General features: G+C 46.0%; 1 protein-coding gene across 1 annotated transcript in view; it reads right to left on the reverse strand.

The window, feature by feature from the left end:
• The window catches only part of PDE11A (phosphodiesterase 11A), a 109,808-nt gene extending 96,964 nt beyond the window's left edge, over window positions 1-12,844 (reverse strand). The window contains exon 1 of the mRNA XM_058421327.1: window positions 12,044-12,844. Within this exon, the coding sequence (XP_058277310.1) occupies window positions 12,044-12,844 (801 nt within the window). The remainder of the gene's footprint in view (window positions 1-12,043) is intronic.
• Between the last annotated feature and the right edge of the window lie 3,312 nt (window positions 12,845-16,156).

Genomic DNA, 16,156 nt, shown 5'->3' on the forward strand with positions numbered 1-16,156 from the left:
TCTTTATTAGCTGTTTTCCTCACCTTTCTTGGGGATCAGTACAATATTCACCATTACATAATCACATTCACTGAAGTCCCACAATTTTATACCTCAGTTAGAGGAATGCCAACAAAGACTGATATCTGCCATTAGTAGTGTGACCATGCATACACACTTCTGCTCGGCCCTGCTGCCATTTCACACCCATGTCCTGTAGATGCTCACGATGTCTCCCTCAAGTAAATGGAGATTCTTTTTGCCTCCATTTCTATCTGACCAAGTAAGTCTGATTATGTGGACTGGTATTTCAATGCAGTGCAAACACGTTCTCAAAGAAATATAGTCAAAACCTCAGCTCTTTCTGGAAAATTAAGTACAGGAATGTCCCTGTTCAAAAAAGGCACTGTACAGCAATCCATTCTCTGGAACAGTAAAGCTCAAACTGCAGACCATAAAGTAACTCAAAGGAGGCTGAAAACTTAAGAGGTAGTGCTGACATCACTCTTCTTCATCTTGGTAGAGCCTAGTCTTCAACAGCTCTTCTATCAGCCAGAGAGGAAATTACTGCTTTTCACTGGCAGCAGCTCTGTTCCTCCAAGGTGAAGTTAGCATGGTGCTGCAGGCAATAGTTATAGCCAGTTCAGGCTCTCCCAACATGAGGGAACTAAGCTGTTGGACAAAATTAGGCACAACCTTTTGTTTTCAAAAGTTTAAACAATACTGGCTGTGAAATAACGCCCATATTTGTCTCAAGCCATGAAAACAATCCACACAGTCCTTAATTTGGTTGTGATGAAGAAATCATTAATTTTTTAACTGATACTAAAAACTGAAAATCTTTTTCTTGACAATTTGATATCTACTTCTATTTCACTGTTGTAAATTCCAGATGCTATAAAAATAGTCTCTTCTAGTCACTTTGAGACATGATTTAGAAATGCTCTATTTTTACCCACTATAAAGATTAACATATAAAGATTAACACTATAAAGATTAACTTTGAGACATGATTTAGAAATGCTCTATTTTTACCCACTATAAAGATTAACATATACATTTGGCTACTTTATTACTTATTGCACATTTCCCAACATCTCAACCAGAAGGAACTAATAACAAATGTACCCAACAACTTCTTTGGGAGAACCGGAACTCCCGTGATGGATGTTTTTTAATAACAGCATCAAGGACGCAGATCTGCCCGATCTTGTGATCTTTCCATATGCTTCTAAATACTTTTTTATCAACTTCAAAAGAAGCTGAACTGTTCTGCACCACAGAGAACCCTGCCTAGAAAGATATGGCTCTTCTACAACAGAAGAAAGGATAATGCAGTGCAATTATCACACAGTAGTCTTCACTAATGAATAAATTAAATATTTCTTCCAGTACTTCCTGGTAATGTCTGAACAATTATTTGGAATTAGATGCTGCTGTTGGTATATTGATATTTTGTGCCACTGAAGAGACAGTCCCTGCTCTACTAATTTTGTACCAAGCAAAGCAGAGTGCATGGGGGAGAACACTGAAAAAACAAGCATGCCTCGAGTAGCAATGCTGTTGTTGATTGACATCTAGTGGGCCTTACAAAAGAGTAAACCTTCAAGGGGCAGTTTAACTGGAAAAAACAGCTGTTGGTGACACCAAAAGTGAGTTGAGATCTCATCGGCATACACTCCATTCATGCGGTGTATGTAGTCATTGCCTTTCTAACAGGCCTCAAGATTAACACAAAAAGTGCTGTTTGATCTGCAGGGTGTGGTGGCACCCAGGACAGGGCTGGTGAACCTGTCTGGACGAGATACACCCAACACGGCTGCCAGTGTTAGCAAGAGATGTAATGATCAGCTATGGAGCCACTGCTCCTTAATGGATGCTCTGGAGTCGCAGAGACACGAGGCGGACTAGTCGTCTGGAAAGTGTTGGTGTTTCCTTTAATGTACAGCTCATTCCTGCTGCATTGCTTCTCTTTTCAGGCAGATCATGGGAGTTTCCTGTTTGTATCCCTCCCTGGAACCTCCATAGCAGGAAGAAACAAGACATGAGGTTATATCCAATGATGCTAGGGAGCTGGATGACCTTTTGCAGAAGGGTACTACATCTTGGAGCTGAAACTAAAGGTACAGTACTCTAAGAAAGTTAGCGCATTTAATTGGAAAAATGAGATGTTATTCACAAAAAGCTCAATAACTTGGTAAAAGCTGAGAATCATCAAGATGTGAAGTGAACCTACCCCTAATCTTTTGTGGGAAATCATGCCAGAATTTCATTTGGGTGACATTTGAGAAAGTGATGAGGAGAGATAGATAAGTGAACAAAATAAAATGCTGTTCCTGGCAATACTGATATCATTGAACCATGCAATATGCACAGAAAACAGTAACTGGATGACCTGCACTGTGTTCCAAACCTCTTACCCCACACTGTCTTCTTTCATCAGTCATTGCCATAGTAGGACATACGTGGCAGGATCTAAGAGAGGTTCTACTGAGTTTAACAGTACCAATAACTTTAATGCTCAGGTGTGAATTGTGATGGCCAAGAATGGACAAAATTTATACCTCCCTCTCATCACAGGACAGTAACCTTGAGGAGGCCTGTTTAGCCGCTGATAACAAAGCTGGTAAACCAGAGAGAAGCTCTGTCAGACTGCAAACATGTTGAGATATAAACTGTATTATCCCACATGTTGGAATAGCCTGCAACGCAACAGGGTCCTCATTTGCATGTAGTAAGGGGTCTCAGGGTTTATGACAGCAATGCGGCACTTGGTTTTAAGTTTTTTACCATTAAGGCATATATTCAGAAATCAGGGGCAGACTAGATAAAAGCCTTTGAGAGAGAGACTTCACCATAATTGTAATTGTACTTACAGTATTTTCATGCAAGAACACTCATGAATTAAAGTCTTCCACTGACTCTTTAAAGCAGTACTAAATACTGCTTTGGTTCTATATAATCAGTTTTCTACAGAGATATTAAAAATCTGAAGGCTGAGGCACTTCTAACTGGAATTTCACATCTGCCATCAAGGAAAAGTTACACTGTAGGACAAACCCTATCCTAGTCTTAAGGATATTTATTGATTGTAAATGTTGCCCTGTGAAAGGGGAATGAAGTAAAGCCATAGAAGAGAGCAAGTTTGAACCATCAATCCAAGTGCTGCTAATCCAGTTGCCAGCACAAGAACAATGTAGTCCTAGGTTTTTGGACATATTTGAAGATTGCCAGTGAATGAGAACAGACAAATATCTTCATGGTTTTATTCTGTAGAAGACTAGATTAAGGTACAGAAAGGGTTGGGGGGGGGTTTGTGTTTTTTTGTTTTTTTTTTTTTTTTCCATTAAGGTTCTAGAATCATATATTATCAGAATCTCAACTTTCAACTAAAGTTTTGGCTTCTGAGCAGTTTCACCAACTGCCTTTCGGTGTTGGTTTTCAGTTGAAGTTGGTATTTCATACATTGTTAGCAAACATACAAGTTTCTCTGTGTTTTTCTAGGTTGTTTTTTTTTCAACACAGGATAACTCTTGGAACCTGAAAACTGGTATTTTTATAACCTTATCAAAACTAGTACATTTTATGTGAGCATTGTTACCATGACTTAGAACAAAAGAAAAAAGTATAACCCTAACCCAAGTTAGCTAAGAATCAAGTATTATAATGGAGGATGAAATCTGCTTGACATTTCCAGGAATTAAGCCTTCACGACAAAGCCACTTCCTCTTTCTTCAGTATCAAAAGAAAAGTGTTTAATCTAGTGAAATGCACCAAATGTCTCAGCCAAAGCTGAGAGCTACAAGAGAAAGCCATTTTTGATTTCATGATTTGAAAACACCTTCCAAATTTTTTCATGACACAGTAGAGAACACTACAAAAAACGTTCAGTTAAAAGGCCTGGCCTATTATATTTTACCATTTACAGCACCATTTTTTGTTGTTCCTTGTTTTTGTTTTTTTTTTTTTTCCTTAGAAAGGGCTCTATTAAAAAAAACAAAATAGAACAAACTTGCGTAAAAATTTCCTGGATTATACTGCATTTAAGTTACTGATTAATTTGCATCAAAAATAACTATTGCAAGTATTATGACAGCATCATTAATACCCGAGTATTACTGTAGTATCAAACTGCAAAGGATAGACAAGTTTGAGAGAATTTATAGAAAGCCATCCTCCAAGACTCTTTACAAAAATAAAGAAATTGAAGTTGGAATATTTCATAACTTGATTCACCTTCCTAATCACACTTCCTGTAAGTATAATACATAAGCTTTTAAAGGAAGAAAAAAGAGCAAGAAAGCTAAAGGAGCAATCTAAACGACAGCAAGTCCTCAGCATAACATTAAAAAAGCTAAATACAAATAAAAAAAAAAATAGGGCATGCAGTCTGTTCTAGATACACTTTTCTAAAAATCACATATGGCGCAAATTACATTGTGCATAAACAGGAAACAAAACCCAAGCAATAAACCACTAAAGGAGATGTGGGGAAACCTTGTAGACAAGAAACTCACACACAAAACACAAGTAATAGAGCAATCTCTGAAGAAATTTCCATGTAAGGACTGAATAGCTGCAGCTATTCCTGTCATCTCCCCCAAAATCCGTAAATCCCCAGAGACAAAGGCGGCAGAACAAACTTGTACCAGCCATTGCAAACCTAATTCTCCCAAGCAAATAAGCTCAGTCCAGTTATCTTGCGACTATTTATACAGTGACAGCAATATTTCTTATAAAAAAAAAATTACTACAGCAGGTAGGACACATGAAACAGCTCAGCCAACTCTTATTTCTTTACTCCCCAAACAATTCTTATGAAAGGAGAGAACATTGATCCTCAAAAATTTTTAAATTCCAGATTTAAAACTAAGACCATATATAGTCAGAATTTATAAAGTAGCTTATTAAAAAAAAAACCAAAAAACCCCCCAGAAAATGTTTTGATATGTGACAATGCAATACTAAAACATTTTGGTGGTTTTTTCCCCCTTATATATCAAGAGTTTGGGGTTTTGCTTTGTTTGATTAGTGGGAGGGTCTCATATGACTTATATCCTTTTTCTGAGCACTGTTTCAGTTATTGGTCTGGCAATGGACATTATTGTCTAATTACAACTTGCACAAAATTAATGTGAGAAAGTCATATAATCATCTCAAACGGGACGAAAAGACTTTATAGGCACTAGCAAGTCTGCAAACATGAGTGCCTAGCTAATAAGAATAATTACAGCTCTTGCTTCATAGTCTGAAATGATCAGCAGTAGGGGTTAGAAAAATATTCCTCCGTAGGACATTATCTAGATCCATCCCATAAGGATTTTGTTACCTTTCTTCAAGACAAACTGGAGAGAGATCATCAACAGCATGACAGCGAGTCAAGTTGTGGCCTTAAATACAGCAGATTCTGTGCACTTCTAGTCTGACTGTATCACTATTAAATAAATTGTTTACAAAGAAAAATATTTTTCCTCTAATTTTCAGTATTTAGAGATGACATCTGGTTACTCCATCACAGCGGTTCTCTCTCCTCTCCTGTACCAGACCCGACTGATGCCCCACTGGGCACCAGCTATATCCGTGCCCATGTCCCCATCTTGTTCCAACGGTTCTTTGGGACAGGGCTCAGTGCTGACCTCCTAAATATTCATGATTCTTTATAAAAGACATGCACACACAGGTGACTTCAGAAAGCTAATACTCCTCAGAGCAAGGAAACCGTCAAGACTCCAGGGTGTTTCAAGGGAAATGTGTGTATGGGTTTAAACCTAGCACCTGCTGGAGATTACTCAGGTGAGCAACACCGATTCAAGTGTTACAGCAGCAGTCTTATTGTGACAAAGCAGTGCTTTTATTATTGACAAAGTAGCATTCCTTTTGAAGTGTGCACTCTAGAGACGTGAAGCTCAGACTGCAGAGTTGCTGTTGCCCCATTAACACGTAACTGCTGAGCCATTACTTTCATTTATTTTTCAGTTTGCCGATAGTTATTTTAGAAAAGTAAAACAAATTAACTTGCATAATGATGCATGTATACTTCTTAAATTTGTTATTCTATAGAAAAGCTATGCAACAGCATACAACTGTAAATAACCAAAATGAAATACACATTTGTTTTGAAAAATTGAAAGCCAGTCAAGAAGAGCACCAAAGTAATTTACAACACAAAACTACAGCTTTACTCAGTCTTGTGCTTGTAACTGGACCTCGACTAACTCATGAAGGGCCAAATCCTGCAGTTTTTTTCTCCTTGTTACTGACCTGCTCTCATCCAATATATATCCTACTTTCTCATGACGAACTATAGGCCACAGAATATCACCACTTTCACATCTGTTCTACAAAGACATTCTAGAATGTCTGAGGCCAAAGAAACTGAAAACATCTGTACTCTTCAGATGGATCAGGTGAGCAATAAACCAGTTAATGTCTATCATCTTACCAAAAAGAAAACCACCCCAGCTCTCCAAAGTGCTTTTCCTGCCAAAGCTCTGCAGGGCCAGCAGCCCAGAGACCTGCTGCTGGAGGGAGGGCTGAGAATAGCGCAGGAACTTGCGGCAAAGAAGCCTCACCTGGGCACCCTGAGCACAGCCACTGCTGCCGACCCACTGCTCATCCCAAATATCTCGGCATCAGATCCTCGGTGAGCACACCTGGGGCAGCAAGCAGGGGCTGAGGACCCACGGAACAATGACTGGGCAACCCTGGAGGACAGGCTGCTGCCCGCCTAGTGGGGGAGGCAACCTCACCTGCTCACACAAGTGTGGAGGGGAGGTGTGACTCCTCACCATAGCTGAGGGCTGCCACCAGCAGCGTACACTGCACTGCACAGCCCTGTCCATCCTGGGGATCCACACGGAGACATGAAACAAAGGAGCCTTCCTTTGGACAAGTGTCCCTCTACGTGTCCCTGGTGTCAGCCAGGAGCCCCTGCCCCCGGCAGGTATCTCCAGAGAGTCATGGTGCTGTGACCTGGGAAGGTCTTAGGATGTTGTACACACACATCAGTCAGAAACTGCTCCTGGAGAAGAAGACATATGGAGTGATGGAGGCGACAGGAGGTGAAGAGACATCCTCAGCCACTGCCCTGAGGGCTCTCTGCCTTTCCTTCCCAGGACCTGCCTCCTGTAGAAAGATCCCGCTCTCCCAGGCCAGCAGCACTGTGACATGAAGGATGAAGGGCATGTTCGCAGACAGCGGGATGCAGACACAGGGATAATTACAACACCCCTTCACTAATTTATGGACACGTACTTAGAATTTCAAGATTTCCTAAATTTTTCATGAGGGGCTGGAGTGTCCTTTCCTGCAAAGCGCATCAGAGCATCTTAGTTTTTACTGTTGCAGTTATTTCCTGTGTTTCCCATGGTACTTCCTAGTCATATTTAATGTACAGCAAAGAAAATATTTTTTTAATCTTTTTTCTGTATTACATGGAAATTTTAAAGACCACTGGGTATTCTGCTTGCCAGGTCTTATGATCTTTGCTCTCTTAAGAGCAACCTCTGTCCTTGTTAAGAGTCAACACTGAAATTCATAGAGCTGTGCCACTGTCCAACGCTGCTGAGCAGAACTGATTCCCACTTGCAGAGCTGAACCTCCCGGACCCCAGGGTTTTAGTGCTTTGACCGCTCTGAAACCAAGCGGGACCCCACTGTCAATACTGCTGATGACAAACAGCTACCTGTGTAAGGAAAGGTGTGGCTCGTGCCTCTTCTTGACCTTCTGCACCCACAGCCAGCCCCACTGGGCCCTCCTGGGCTCAAACCTTTGCACCCCTGAGCAGCAACTCCATGATGTTGTCCTGGCACAGCAGGAGGCACTGAATGCCCTGAGCTCCCCAGGAGGGCTTGAAAAAGACAACACCCATGCCCGTACCTGGGTATTCAAGGATGTTTAAAAGTAGCTGTGAAGAGTTGTGCGTGCTTTGACTATGTTACACTTGGCCTGAGCTTGAAAGACGTAACAGGAGAGTCCTGTACAAAGAGAGCTCGATTTGTTTTCTAGTTTCCTTGATTTCAGCTGCAGTAATGTGGTTACATTTTCTTTTTGAGGACTTGAGCTATATTGAGAAATAACTGGTCATATTATTACGGCACTTTCTCTAACTTAAAAAACCCATGTCTTAGCATGACTCCATTTAATATTTCTCCTCTTTGCTACATGCTTTATTAAAACATCCATCTGGTAAGCCATTTTTGTCTTCTGTCTTTTAAAGCTACTTTTTAAATTCCAAATTTAACATAAGATGTGGAGAAACTTTATTCAGCTGACACTGGAAAATGGCAGAGCACATTTTTCACCACTTTCTGATATATGCTTACTATTCCAGAGGGTAGTATTTTTTCCCACTAGTTAAAAGGATTAGGGATGCTATTAAATTTTTGCACAGCTAAAGGTATAACAATAACCAAACATTACTTGTAATTTGAAATGTTTATTATTTAAACACTGCTCTAAAAGATGGAACAAAATTGAAATTATCAGTAATTTCAGCTAAACACCATGGATGTCCTGTGAGAAGAACGGATGACATGAAAAAATCCACAGCTTCAAATAGGAAAAAATCTCCAATTTGAAAACAGCTTCTAAGAAGTACAGGTAATGGTCTCTGTCTGTGTACTTAAAATAGGCTTAACAGTCTTCATACATGTCAATGGAAGCTACATCTATTCTCTGTCAAAAAAAGTCTCAATGGACATTTAGACCCCAAATTTCCCTGCCAGTAGGATCTGATTCTTCTTCCAATGTGCATGCTCAAGATACAGTGCATTATTCCCATATGAAAAAGGAGTCAGAAATGCTTCCCAAAATTTACATATGGGAGCATCCAAGGCCTTATTTTAGAACTCAAAGTGACTGAAAGTTTGATTTACAATTCAACTGGATTAATTTCAGGAGAAACAGTTTTAGACTGGCTTCAAAATGAAAATTAAAGAAAGTATCTAATTGCCTTCCTTTTCTCAGATTCTCTGTACTGCTAACGCTTGCATATCAGATCTTGCATGTTACAGTTAAAATTATAAACTCACTTTCATCAAATGACTTTGCAATGTAATAAATAAAGCTTTTAATGCCATGAATGAAGTTGTGCAACTTTTGAGTCAGCTATATGACATTCATCTAAACCTTTCCATAAATTATTTGCCAAATTCTCTGTTGCTGTGAGCCTCCAAAAGCTTGTTCAGACAAGGCTGCTCTTCATAAATTAAACTACTGTGAGATTTTATATGGTCTTTGTTTAGTATTTAAAGAAGTGATTATTATACAGTCCTCAACATGTGATATTAATTCCAAACCTTGCATCGATGTATGTTTATTGAATTAAGAAAAAATGTTCAAATGACAAGATTTTGCAAGTCCCACTCAACAACAGTAATAACCACCTGGATTGTGAAAAGCCCCATCTTATAATGACTTTTTTTTTTTGTATTTTTCTTTTTTTTAGAAGAATAAATATGTAATTGAAGTAGTATGCTGTCTCTGATAATGACACAACCAGTCATTTACAAATACTTCCAGAAACAATCAGTCTGCTGGGCACAGGGGACTGCCTGCATGGAACACATTACAAGACATGACAGCATTCAAGTGTAATGTTGATTGCACTGAAGTACCATTAATGTCAGTTGTAGCTGACAGCACAAGCAGGCAACCCAATTTGCACTCACTGGTAGAATTCCAAATGGTATTTGATCAGGCTCTGAGAAAATAGAGATGGTTAAATAATAATAAATTTCCCAATACAGTAAACTAGCTAATGGATGGTATGGAAGTATGTTTACCTATTTTGAACAAGTTTGTTAATTTAAAAAACGAGCAAAGGAGGATTAAATTGATCTAGAAGTTCCCCTGACCTTGTGCAAGGCCTTTTCTTGCCAGATAGCACCAGTGTAGAAACCCTCTTCAATGGACAAAAAAAATGCTGCGCTGCTGTCACTCCTTTTTCTTCAGCTCCACCTGACAGAGTTTCCTGGTGATGCTGTTTTATTACCTGACAGTTGATTAAACACTTTCATCATCAGTGGCAGAAAATAATATCATATTTATTAATTTTTAAAGTGCTCCATTGTGAACACTACAACGATCTGAAATGGAACAGCTGTCACCTCTTCACGCACAGGTACCTGGACTTCCATAGAGCTCTTTATAGCAATAAATTAGAAATGTCTCCTTTTTGTTGATGCACAATGGATCCTTGCCAAGTAAGAGAAGATGAACTGTACTAACTCAGAAAGTTAAATGAAAGCAGAGCCCTATTTTATTATCAAGCAAAACTTTCATTACAGTTGGAAGGTCTTAAGTTTCATTTGCACTAAAGTCAATCAAAGTAGCTCCACTGAAAGTAAGGAAGCTACATTTGATGTAATTACAAGATGGACTTGGATTAGAACTTGCCCATCTATTTCAAGTAATGTACTTAGGCCTTAAAGATACAATGAGCTGTATTATTTATAATATTTAAATTGATTTTGAATAAGAGCCAGACAAAAGTATAGCATAAATAGCACCGGGAATGGCAACCGGATGGATTGCTTTTCACTTTTCTCTGCGGATGAAACAGAAAATAAACTGTTCAAAGAAGCTGGACTCTTTCACAGGCATGTGGAGACAAAGTGAACAAACACTGAAGAAAAAAATTAAGCAATAAAACAATATATGTCCCTAGTACTAGAAAACAATGCCTTTTCAGTGGCATTCTCACCTCCAAAAAAGGATGGCTGGAGCTATCCAGAGTTAGGAGGAGGCATCAAGTTCCTTCCTAGACAGACTCAGATATTCTTCATCTGTTTAGCCAGCTGGGACTATTGAGAACATACTGCTTCACCTACAATAGCTGATATTCTGGGAATTGCACAGTTCTACAAGTGAAAGTAACAAAATCAGATTGCAAGAAAAAGTGTATATTGCAGAAAGGGGGGGGGGGGGAAAGAAAGAAAGCCAGTTGATTTTTTTAAGGTGATCCAAAACGCATTTTAGTAGGAACATTTTTACCATTCCCTTTGAAATCTGTGGGTTGGGAACCTCTGTCAGTCTGGATCTGTGAGATGCCTAGTATTTTTCAAATACTGCTTGACATATAAATAAATAACTATTCAGCCCCAAATACATATACCCTGGTTCTTCTTCTCCTGCATTTAAAAAACAAAAGTAACCAAGTCTTATTTTTCAAGTTTCTTCCTTGTAGTCTGCTGTAAAGCAACATAATTTTTAAAATCTTTATTATTTTTGTTATTATTGTAGAGTAAAATAAGACGCTGGGCAATGATTACTACTAAAATTCTTCAAGACATACATCTCCCGCCTTTCTCAAGCTTTCCAAGATCCTAACCGAGAAAACGTGTCACTTTGTAGCTCTTCATTTTCTCAAGAACATTCAATTGCTGACAGCGTCTTACCGAAATAAACACTACAAACAGACCGCACAAAAGAGAGGTAAATTTCAAGCCAGGAAACTGAAGGCTCTGCTCTACATTGACACATTCGGGCAAAGGCTCGTCTGTCCCTGCTGAAGCCAAGAACTACTTCTGCCTTGAAGCCAGAACTACTTTTTTACAATTCACACTGAAGCCTCTAAAGAAGTAAAACGTGGGGGAAGTCTTTGGTGGAGAATAACAGGACACTGCAAAGGTGAAAATACATGCTCTTTTGAGAGCAAGGAGATTTTTATCAGCAGCCGAGAGAGAGGGAACATTGAGACAGAAATTTAAGAACACCATCATTGGGACTGCCACGAGCGTTTTTTTTAAACTTTTCTTCAGCCGGTTCCAACACATGCTTAAGAGACACGCGAAGCGCCCATCGCTCCTGCGAAAACCAGACCGCTGCTGTGCCGACTGTAGGGCCCCTTCAGCCCCACCGGCCACCCAGGCGGGGCTGACCCTCCCGCACCCCCGGTGTCCCCTGGCACTCGCCGCGCCGGCACCGCGGCATTCCCGGCCGGGCCAGCCCGGGGAGGCTGCGGCGGGAGGGGCGCCCCGGGGGGAGGCAGAGCCCGGCCATCGGGGGCTCCTCGGTCCGCGCCTCCGCCGCCGCGGGCCGGGGGAGCCTGCCCGGCTCCTACCTGATAGGCGTCGGGAATGTTGACCGTCTCTCCGTGCTCCGCCACGTAGCCGATGATGCCCTTGCCCCAGGGCACCTGCACCTCGTTGCTGTCCTCGGTGGAGCCGCAGGGCAGCAGCGGGGTGCCGGCGTGCACGTCGAAGAACTTGGACACCAGGGTTTTCTTGCCGGCGGAGGTCCCTTCCACGAGGAACAGGGATCCCCGGTCCGCGTCCACCATGAGGCAGACGAAGATGAGGATCTTGTAGCTGAGGCTGGTGAGGTCCAGGTCATTGGAGATGTCCTTGACCAGTTCCAGGAAGAACTGGCGCTCGTTGTGCTCCTTGAGGTAGCGCTTGTAGTCCAGGGCGGTGGGGGGGTACTGGGGCAGGCTGACGCGGGACTCCAGCAGGGCGCTGAGGATGTGGGCGGTGGTGGGGGGCAAGGAGCTGGCCTTCCGCAGCAGCGCCCGCCGCCGCACGCTGCTCAGCGGCTCCTGCGCCCGGGCGTGCACATGCTCGTCGTAGGTGAGGTTGACGTGGATCGCCTTGGAGCGGGCGAAGCTCTTCCGCAGCTCCTTCTGGGACGCTCGGCGCTGCAGCCCCCCGGGACCGGAGCCGGGACCGCCGGGGCCGCCCGCGCTCCCCCAGCTGCCGCCGGGGCCGTCGCCGCTCCGCCGCTCCTCCGACGGGCCGGCGGGGACGGCGGGCGCTTTAGGGAGAGAGTTCTTCCTCCGCAGCCACTTCTCCACCAGCTCCGGGTGCCTCTCTAGGAAACTTTCCACCGCCGCCACGTCGAGGCCGGCATCGCCGGCGGCTGCCATGGTGCCGGCGGCGGGGGCGGCTCAGGCCGCGGGAGCTCCCGCGCTGGCCATGCCCCGCCGCCGCCACGTGCTGCTGCTGCTGCTGCTGCCGCCCCGACGGCCGCCCCGGGGCACGGCGGATGCCGGCAGCCCCGGCCAGGGGCCGCTTCTGCCCCTTGCCCGTGCACCTCCTCAGCGGCGCGCCTTCTTCTCGCCTTCTGCCTTCCCCCGCGACCTCCTTTTCCTGCCCACCACTCTTTATTATTATTAGTAGTAGTATTCGTATTTTTCTAGGTATTTTTTTTGCGCTTCCCGGTTTTCAGCCTTTCTCCAGCTCCGGCCTCGGTTCCCGGTTCTGGGTCGCTCCCCTGGTGAGTCGGGCAGGCGGTGCCGCCGCGCCTCTGGAGATGCTCCGGGAGCGCTCGGGCAAACCCCTTCTGCCAAGTGCTGTCAGCGCTGGCGGCGGCTCCTGCGTAAGCCAGCCGGCAGACCACTGAGAAGGAGGGAGGGGAGGACGCGTGAGCCGAGCGGGGGGGCAGGCTGGGAGGAGGGAGGACTGGCGGGAGCGCTGGCAAACCCCGCTGCGGGTGGGGGGGCAGTGCCGCCCGCCTGGCAGCAGCCGCCTCGGCAGGGCGGGCGGGGCGCGCTGCGTCCCCCGGCGGGAGGACCCCCGGCGGTGGGGAGCTGTGCTAGGGAGTTTCATTCAACAACATCGGGGGCAAAGGGAGGGGTCTTTTGTCTGTGATGCTCGTTCGGGGAGGGGACGAACCCCGCCGTGGCTCCCGCCCGCGGTCCGCGGGAGAGGCGGCGGGAGGTAATGGGAGCTCTCCCGTTAAAGAGCTCTCATTTATACCGTTATCTGAGCCGCTTCGGTACTTCAGGAGACGAGCAGAAAAACGGAGCCCTTCCAAAAATCCTGAATGAATCCAATTTCTTGAATCACTGAGTTGCTTTGCCGGACTCCGCCCGGCGCGCACGGCTCCCGCGGGGTGTGAGGGGCACAGCGGGCTCTGCCCGCCCGGAGACGCCCCGGGCTTTCTGCCGCAAGCCCCCGGTCCCCGGGGCAGCTCGGCCAGAGCGGGCGCGCCCAGGCGCTCCCGGGTGTCCTCTCGGGCATCACCGGCTTCCAGACGGAAACCGACCGTATCCAGCGCAGGCAGACGGACAAGGGTTATTTTTATGCGCACGTGGAGCACTTTTCATTGCTAAATCAATGCCTACGCATAAGCGATTGAAAAAACAAGTCATGGATCTTAACACGTGAAAATGTTTTTCATGCGCTCACCAAAGACTGAATGAAGGCGGCTTCAGAAATTCATGAATGGGAGTTCGGGGTGGCTGGGAAAACACACGGGCAAATCTTCAACCAAACGAGACTCCGACCTGCCGGAGACCTCGTCCCCGCAGCAGTTCCTTACGGCGCGGGGCGCGGGCAGCGCCGCAAGGAGAGGGAGCACTTTTTGGACACGTGTCGATAGCGCAGGCTGGTGCGCGGGTGTCAAGAGAGGAGGAAGGGCTACGTGTGTGTCCGGCCGCGTCTCCCGCAGCAGTAGGGGTGACCCTCAAGGGGCTCCGTGCAGATGCTTCGGCTTGCGCAGCTCAGAGAGCTTACGAAGCCGCAGACAAAGGATTTCGGCTGCCAGTCTCGGTGCCCGCGCCGGTGCAGGCTGAGCAGCAGTTTCCTCGCCGCCGCGGGTCCCGGGCCGCCGTGGCGGCAGGGCGCCGTCCTTGCCCCCGCTCTCGGCGGGGTTCCACGCAGCTCTCCGGCTCTCCCCGCCGCGCAGGGATGCTGCCGCAGGAGGACGGGCTCTCCATTGAGAAACCCCGCCGCCGCCGGCGCACATCGGCAACAGGGCAGCGGGGGCGGCGCGCAGGCGCGCGGGCAGCCGGGCCGGGGGGCGCAGCCCCGGTATCAGCCCCGGTATCAGCCCCCGCTAACAGCCCCGGTACCAGCCCCGCTAACAGCCCCGGTAGCAGCCCCGCTAACAGCCCCGGTAGCAGCTCCCGGCGCTCGGGGGGCGGAGGAGGGAGCCGGAGCCAGCCCGGCCCTGGGCGGTGCGCGGCGGCGGGGAAGGGTCGCTCCCGGCCGCCGCACCGTGCCCCGCCCGACTTGCGGAGAGCGCCCGGCTGCAGAACCCGCGGCGAGTGGGCTGCGGGGTGAGGGGGCGGAAAGCGAGGAGGTCTAGGGGGTCGTTCCCCGAGCTGCTCGCTCCTCTAAAGAAGCCGAGCTGTTTCCATGCAGGTAGCTTGGGTATGACACGGCAGCGTATCTCGGCGAGGACGAGGCTCCGTAAGCGTTTCCGAGCGCGCTGCCGGAGCTGTGACGCACGGGGGTTTCACGGGCGATGGGCGCAGCCCCTCGGGCCGAGCCGCCGCTGTCCCAGCGCCGGTGGCGGCCGCGCTCCCGGAGCCCCCTCGGCCCCCGGGGCTGCCCCTGAGCCGCCCCCGGCGCCGCTGCCCCGAGCCCGAGCTCCATTTGTGGTTTTGCAGCGCCGGCACAAACACTCCACGAAGAAATCGCATGAGCTGCTGGAGGCCGGCCCGGCGCGCACCCTCACCTCTCAAGCGAGGACCTTGGGTGCGAAATAATTGTATGCAAATAATTGTTACCATCTCACTGTGGTAAGGTTCGGTTTGAGCACGCACATCAGTGTTTACTACAAAATGGCTACTGAGTGGCAGTTCTGTATATAAACACTTAAAGCAACTTAGTGTTTCCGTAAGCCTAGGTATGAACTAGGTCCTTCAAAGTCCTGGAGCATCTTTTGTTTATTTTGCTGCGATTTTATGCATAGGATTTGATTGCATCAGAAATCTGTATATTGACAATCTCAAATAGCAATCAAGACTGAAGAAAGTAAAACTGTAGTTGTCTCTATTGCATGAAATACATAGTGAAAAATTTACTGTAACAATTTAATTGTAAAGAACTGTGGAACCTGAAATCCGTGTAAAGATGAAATGTGGCAGAGATGATCACACTGGTTTGACTGTTCTGTAACTTGCACAGGCTTTGGACGTGCTGTCAGGATAAAACCTGGTTCTGAAGCCTGGCCTGGTGTGCATTGATGGATGTTAGGAGAGAACTGGGGGTCTCTGTTCCATCTGCAAGGCAAGTTAAAACAAGCACAGTGTACACTGGGCTGCAGCCTCATGTGTTGGCCTGAGATAGGTTAGTTTCAGCTTTTTGTGGGAGGGTAAAAATAGGGAAATGGATTTTGTCAATGCCATAAGATTGTGCCGCTGCTGTAATTTTATAGGTATGCTGCAGTAAGGTAAAAGCGTCTTACATCTAATGCATCTGAGGTATGATGCACCTTTTGTCAGCAGGGA

This window comes from Hirundo rustica, chromosome 7 (genome assembly GCF_015227805.2).
Source record: "Hirundo rustica isolate bHirRus1 chromosome 7, bHirRus1.pri.v3, whole genome shotgun sequence".
In the NCBI taxonomy this organism is placed as follows: Eukaryota; Metazoa; Chordata; class Aves; order Passeriformes; family Hirundinidae; genus Hirundo; species Hirundo rustica.